This window comes from Charadrius vociferus, unplaced genomic scaffold, assembly GCF_000708025.1.
Source record: "Charadrius vociferus isolate BGI_N301 unplaced genomic scaffold, ASM70802v2 scaffold321, whole genome shotgun sequence".
NCBI classification, from domain to species: Eukaryota; Metazoa; Chordata; class Aves; order Charadriiformes; family Charadriidae; genus Charadrius; species Charadrius vociferus.
The window spans coordinates 2,136,931-2,143,677 of NW_009646934.1; the positions used below are offsets into that span (position 1 = coordinate 2,136,931).

At 38.2% G+C, this 6,747-nt stretch overlaps 1 protein-coding gene across 1 annotated transcript in view; it reads right to left on the bottom strand.

Moving 5' to 3' along the window:
* Nucleotides 1-6,747, bottom strand: part of HELZ (helicase with zinc finger) — a 77,694-nt gene that overhangs the window by 51,577 nt on the left and 19,370 nt on the right. The window contains exon 10 of the mRNA XM_009894775.1: nt 3,434-3,701. Coding sequence (XP_009893077.1) covers nt 3,434-3,701 — 268 coding nt within the window. The remainder of the gene's footprint in view (nt 1-3,433; nt 3,702-6,747) is intronic.

The following is a 6,747-nucleotide window of genomic DNA, read 5'->3' on the forward strand; positions in this document are numbered from 1 at the left end:
GCCACAGTTAAAGCAATCACTCAAAAACATGTACTTCGGGAGCGTGCTAGAATTAAGTGTAATTCTTCCAATTTCCATGTGCTAAAAAAAAACAAAGCAAAACCAAACCCAAGCTTTCTTCTGCACTGTTCCAAAGGAGCTGTCAGCAAGTTAGCAACATCTCAAACTGCTCCTATCTCGTTCAGATGATTGTTAAAATACTATATAAAACATTTAACACAGTAACCAAGAGTTTGGCATTATTACTAAGATACAATGACTTGCTATTGCAAATTTATTTTGTTAAACCTTTCCTGAAGTTGAATCCCTATGCTACTGAATATGCATCAGCTCATTCTCAAATCTGGATTTGTAAAAACGTGCTGGAAAACAGTATTACTGCCATTCTGAGACAAGGCACAAGTCAGTGTCTTTATAAACGACTAAACTGAATCTGCTGTGGTAAAGGGAATCTGAGGTTTAGAGATTATCAAGCAATTTCTATTGAGTAAGCTGACACCTTCTGGCAAACTGTTAAACTACAAAATCCTCAAAGGATTAGCTTTCAAAAAAAAAAAAATACCAGTAGTTGATTCTTTCATCCGTTCCTCACCCTTGCTTTGCAGATTTATAAAAAATAAGGTTTTCAGTCAGGCTTATACAAATCAAACAAACAAAAACGTACGTTTCCTCCTAAACCCTGCAAAATCCCAGTCTAACTGTAGTATTAATGAAACTAGCTAAAAAAAAAAGCCTGTTGTTTATATTTCAAAACACAGAAATTACAGAGAGACTTCATAAATCATTAATCACTCCAGTACCAAAGCAAACAGCAAATTCCCAAAAGGCAAATAAACCCATTCTGAACAAAGCCCCATATAACACTTTCTTACAAGTACATTCAGCACATTTCCTCTTACATTTATACACGGAGAGTTCAGCCAGGGTGTGCAGTGTGACACCTACCTATGTATTGATAAATGGAAGACATAGTAATGACAGCAACAAATTTATTTTCCATCAAAGCCAGTATTTTAAGTTTTCACAGCCTTGAGGATAAATCTGCTCTGTAATTCTGGCAGCAGACACTGTACTGCATGGAAGGAGCTATATGTCACCTCACACACAATTTAATGTTCGTACAAGAAAATACACAGTAAGTTCTCGCCACTCTAACAATTGCGTGTTGTTTTTCTTTTGAATGTGCAAGAGAGAAAGGAAGAGTTTTAAAACCATCAACAGATGTATGGGGGGGTAAAATTTTCCAAAACCAAACTAGTCTCAAGATCCGAACATTGTTTAGCTTTTTCTTACAGAGTGTTTGCATTTGGAAATTAGACAGCAGTGGGTCCTTTATTCTAACCTTTATTATTCTATTTTGAGATATATATATATGTGGAGTAACTTTTAGAAATGCCTCTCCCATGTGGAGTAACTTTTAGAAATGCCTCTTGAAATATTAGAATAAACATGATTTAAAAGTAAAACTCTCTGAGGCTACCCAGAAACTGCCTTAGAAATGAGCCCAAGACTTTTTAAAGCCACTGAACCTTCAAACAGTATTTTTCAGTAGCTCCCCTCAGGTGATCCACGTAAAGTCTGAAACCGTGTTTTCCTAGAAAGTGAGAAATCATCAACATTCTTAAAATTCAACAATTGACTCCAATCTGAACTGCAGACACTCGTGTTATTCCAGTCTTGTCATAAGAGACCACGTTGACAACGCTACTAGTTTTACAACGTACATACACAAACCCATTAGAGAGTAGCAGCTCATCAACATTTCCACTCACAGCACCACTTCAGAGGTGTTACAACCCACTTGCATTCGTATTTCTGGGCCCATTTCTAGGCTTGCAACCCTGACACTTCACTAGAGAATACCAAGTGTGTGATCTCAGCCGCAGAGGATCAGGAAAGTGTGCTAGCTTGAGCCTTGCTGCAATAAAGTGGGTCAGCTACAAGATCAAAAGACTATTTCTGTCATCAACACTATCAAAACAGATGATTTCAAGAACATTATTAAAACTTACTTTTATCAATCTCCTAGATAGAAAAAGAAGAGCAGTAACTTATTGCTGCACCAAATTGTCCAAAGGGGAAGCATTACACACAGAATACACTTACTATTCTTTCGGTTCCACAGCCATGCTACTGCTTGCTTCCCTACGGGGCACGAGAGTGTAATTCTCATTGTGAAAATTCACGCAGTAAAAATATTATTTACTTTAAACCCGCTTCCGTTTTAAAAATCCTTAGAAAAGTCAACCCGATGATAAATACGTATCATGAAGAATATTTCTCTTTGCTGAAAACAGTGTTCAAGCATGATTCCTCTGTATGTTTGATTCCAGCTCAAGAGCAGAGCACAGCAGTGATGAAAGAGATGAAGAAAATAGTTCAAATATACTGCCCTTCGTGTGAGAAACAAAAAAAGAAATGGAACCATTTTTCTGCTTTAAAAGCATCAGAAATACAACTACTCATAGTATTTTCTTCCTAAATTCCAGAGGGGTGATGCAGCTGAACCTCTGTAGCTCCAGAAGTCGTTCGTCTTAAAAAGACATTTCTGGTTTGGAACTTAAGTAATTGATAGAACTAAATTTGCTACCAAATTAGGTTAAAGGGAAGTTAATCCTTTTTGACTTTCCATTCCGAGTAGTGCAACGCTTTAAAACTCTTTCGTGCCACAGGAGTGCTGGCAAAATTTTTTAACCACAAATACCAGACTACAGAAAAAAATGTCCAGTGGGAGTCTGAACATGGGAAGTTCTCATCTTCTTCCTAACTCTGCATTTGTTCATGCAGCTAATCCAGTTGGGTAATATGTACATAACACCTGAAGATATTACAGAACAAAACAAACAAAAAAATGCCTATATGCCTTTTATTAGGAACTTTTATTCAGAAGCTGGTTTTCAGACCAGCAAAGTAAAGTCAGCTGCCACATCATTGTAAGATCAGAGTTTGACCCACCCACAATTCAACCTTTTTCTTTAAAAAAGAAAAAAATTTATTTTACACTCCCTCGAGGCCTTTTATGCAAAGATTTCACATATTATTTGCTATAACCTACTTTCACCAAGGAACAAAAAAATATTACTCCTATTATTAGTATCTTTTTGTATAGAGAGACAAAAAACTATAAACAAAAATAATTATCCAGACATTAACAAAACATTGTACAATAGCTGTTTGGTGCCTCCAATCATGAACATAGACTGATACATACAGTTTGTTTTAAATGAGTATCAGTAAATTACATTTGTTAAGTGCTAGTGACCTTTATCAAAAGTTACTATTTCCAGACTCATATTCAACTTCATTTCCAAGCACCAGGGAGACATAGTATGTTAAACAATCATGCAGGTTTAACGAGAAAAGTTGCCAACCTCATTTTAATAGGACTGCAAGAAATAGAATCTACAAGTATTTTTATAAAGGTACCACTTACTTGCTAACTTCCTTATACTGTGCTATTTCCTCAATATAAAGGAGGTCATGTAGCCGTGACTGATAGTTGGTCTTGGTCAATGATTTGTCCAGCACAGATTGTGTAAATAGCTGGTCAGCAGATAGAGGGATTTGGTATCTGGTAAGAAGGCTCTTCTCCAATTCAGTAGTTTCATTAGGCTCAAATTCTACAATAGTCTTAGAAGTAGCATCCCAACGCTTAGCTGTGGTTAGTAGCTGTTGCCGTGCATGCATCAGGTATTCAAGATCTGCATGTAGATACACAGGAGGGAAAGGAAGTAAGTTCCAACTCCGTAGGTGTTTAGTTTTTATTTTTAAAAAAATGAAAAAAACAAAACAAAAACAAAACCACAAAAAAAACACTACTCCAAATAACCCCATTAGAGAGAATGAACTAAATTCAGGTAAGAATCTCCTCTGCCTACAATAGCTTTACTAAGTTCACTGCTAGAAATTACCATGTTTTTCAGGTGTACACAGATAGCAAGCAGGCTCTCAAACAATATCAGAAAATAAAATATTCTACAGATAGAAAATAGAATAAATACAGACAAACAAGGAAAGCACTTTTATTTTAATAATTGCAAGCAACTTTGAAGGAACTCGCATCACAAGATGCTTTCAAAGCCTAACTGCAACATCATGTCATTCCAAAAATATGAAGTAGTGAAGAACCTTACAATTATATACTATGAAATTTAGAAGGTAATAAAAACAAGTTGATAAACTAGCTGGTAAGAAATCATTGAATTTGCAACATTGTGAAAGCCTTTAAAAAAAAAAATCTACAGCACTGTAATGTGTGCGCTCTGCAGACAGTTACATGACATAGCTAGAGTTAGTTTGCTAGGAAAAACTTTGGAAACGTAACCTAACATGATATAAAGTCAGAAAATTAAGAGGAAACTAATATTTCAATATACTGTTTTTTCAGGGACCATATAGCTTAAACAAGAAACAGAAGACCAAGCACTTTCTACAGTGTTTATATCCATTAACACCACAAACCACTGACAACAGCGCATCAGTTAACAGAAATGCACTTAAATTGAAGAGCTGAAAATATATGGCATTTACATTGAAGCTATGATATCTTAATGTATTATCTCTGAGTGAGATTTAAGATAGGTATCCAGGATATCACACCAACGCTGAAAAAATGTGCAAAAGACATTTTCAAATTCAAATTAAATACTGAACATCATCTTGACTGTCTTTATTCTAAATGGAAGGAAAACAGCTTTTTAGCAAAAGAAATCTCAGTTCAGCTTGACTATGACTATGGGAATGTAGCTTATCTTACTGGCTAATCTCATAAGTATGTGCTCACTAAGAAGCCACATTTAGATACCTACCTCGAGCCTGAACCATATTAGTAACTACAGTCGTATAGCAAGAAAAAGTCCACATTTGTGTGGTTTCTGTGGTTGAAACATCTCACCATAAATGAAGGTCTCCCTGGTACCAACAATACCTCAGATCACAAAAGCTCAGTAATCATGCTGGGATTGAGTTCTTGCTTGCTAGAAAGACGGCCATTTATTTCCCAGAACTAGAGAGGCTTCCACTGGAAGTCTGGCATAAACAGTTCCTGGCACAGATTGCACACACGGTGACCCTTTTGTAAAGAGCATTTTGTACATTCTCAGTGCATGGAAAACTTCTTAGTTCTCTTTTTCCACAGCAAATAAAGATTTCAAAATGCATAACGGAGGCTCCTCCATTAAAATATTTCAATGTTGACCTTTCTTTCCTGCCTCGATATCTAGACAGGGCCTTGAATTACATGCAAATGTAGAGACCTCGGGCAGCTTTCTCTTTGAAAAGCACTTCCATGAGATCCCAATCCATATGTACCAGAAGTAAAAGAAATAATAGAAACAGACCCACATCCAACATAGGTGTTAAACTGAAAAAGGGGAGATTTAGGTGAGATGTTAGGAAGAAATGTTTCCCTGTGCGGGTGATGAGCCCCTGGGGCAGGTTGCCCCGAGAAGCTGTGGCTGCCCCATCCCTGGAGGTGTTCAAGGCCAGGTTGGACGGGGCTTGGAGCAACCTGGGCTGGGGGGAGGTGGCCCTGCCCAGGGCAGGGAGATGGAACGAGATGAGCTTTAAGGTCCCTTCCAACCCAAACCCAAACCTATCATTCTATGATTCTGTGGGAAAGTAACAGGAGATTGGTGAGGAGGATTATAAACATGCTCAAGTGACTTGGCCCTGGGGTGCTGGACAACACATATATCACACTGGTCATTGTTCAGTCTTATATGCTCACAAGAACACCTGCACGTCTGTGATGGACTCAGAGACACCTTAACTAACATGCTTGAGATTCCTGCCCTGCTGTTGAAGACGACCAAAGCACAGTGGAAAGCTACACCTGCTTGAACCCCTGACGTACAGGCGAGAAGAGCAAGCCTGAGCTCTCACACTCACTAACACGGACTCTCGCTCGCTACGCGGTGCGTGCATCCCCTGCTTGTGTGCCTCTGCCCGGGCGTTGTTTCGGAGATTCCCTGACCTGCAAGGTATTGAGAGCAAATTTGCTCTTTGCCTTTCATCCATGGTTTTGTGGTTGTTCCTGCGTCCTGCCTGTGTCAGCTCACACTGATTCTAAGACAGTTATCCCCTTCACTTGCCTGCTTGCACACTTCTTAGATTACCTTAGGAAAAAGCCCAGGATTTTGTACTTACATTTATATGAAAAGCACCTAGCACTCTTTTCATTTGAATTAAATATTGGTAACAACCTCCTTGAAGACTTCAGTATCCCTTTTCACACAGACAAGCAACATGTGTATAGGAAGTACCAGTAACTAATGCCAGAGCGCTATTTTAACTTCATCCATCGCTTTCACATGGACTTGAATTGGCTGTTCCTTGTATCGCTCTGGTTAGTAGCTAGTTTAAGCCAACAAGGGCCAAGGTGATAGATTGGTTTGACAGTAGCTCTGATGTTGCAAATAAGCAATGGCTTGGTTTTCTTGATCTTAAACAGGTTTACAATAAAAGGACACCTGTTCTCCACAAACCCAATGCCTTAGGAAGCCTGTCAGCTGTGATTACCCATATTGTTACAGGGAGATCATATAATAGTTCTTGAAAAGACCACAGTCTTGCTTCTAAGCGTAGTTTCTCATTCACAATGCGATATTCTCTGCTCCAAGAGACATTACAACTCGTACAGCCTTCCTGCTCTTGGCTACAAGTACTTGGGTCATCTGGAAAGATCAGTTCATGATCTTTGGTATTTGATATTTACAGGGTTTTTTTGTTAGTGTTGCAAATGTTAAC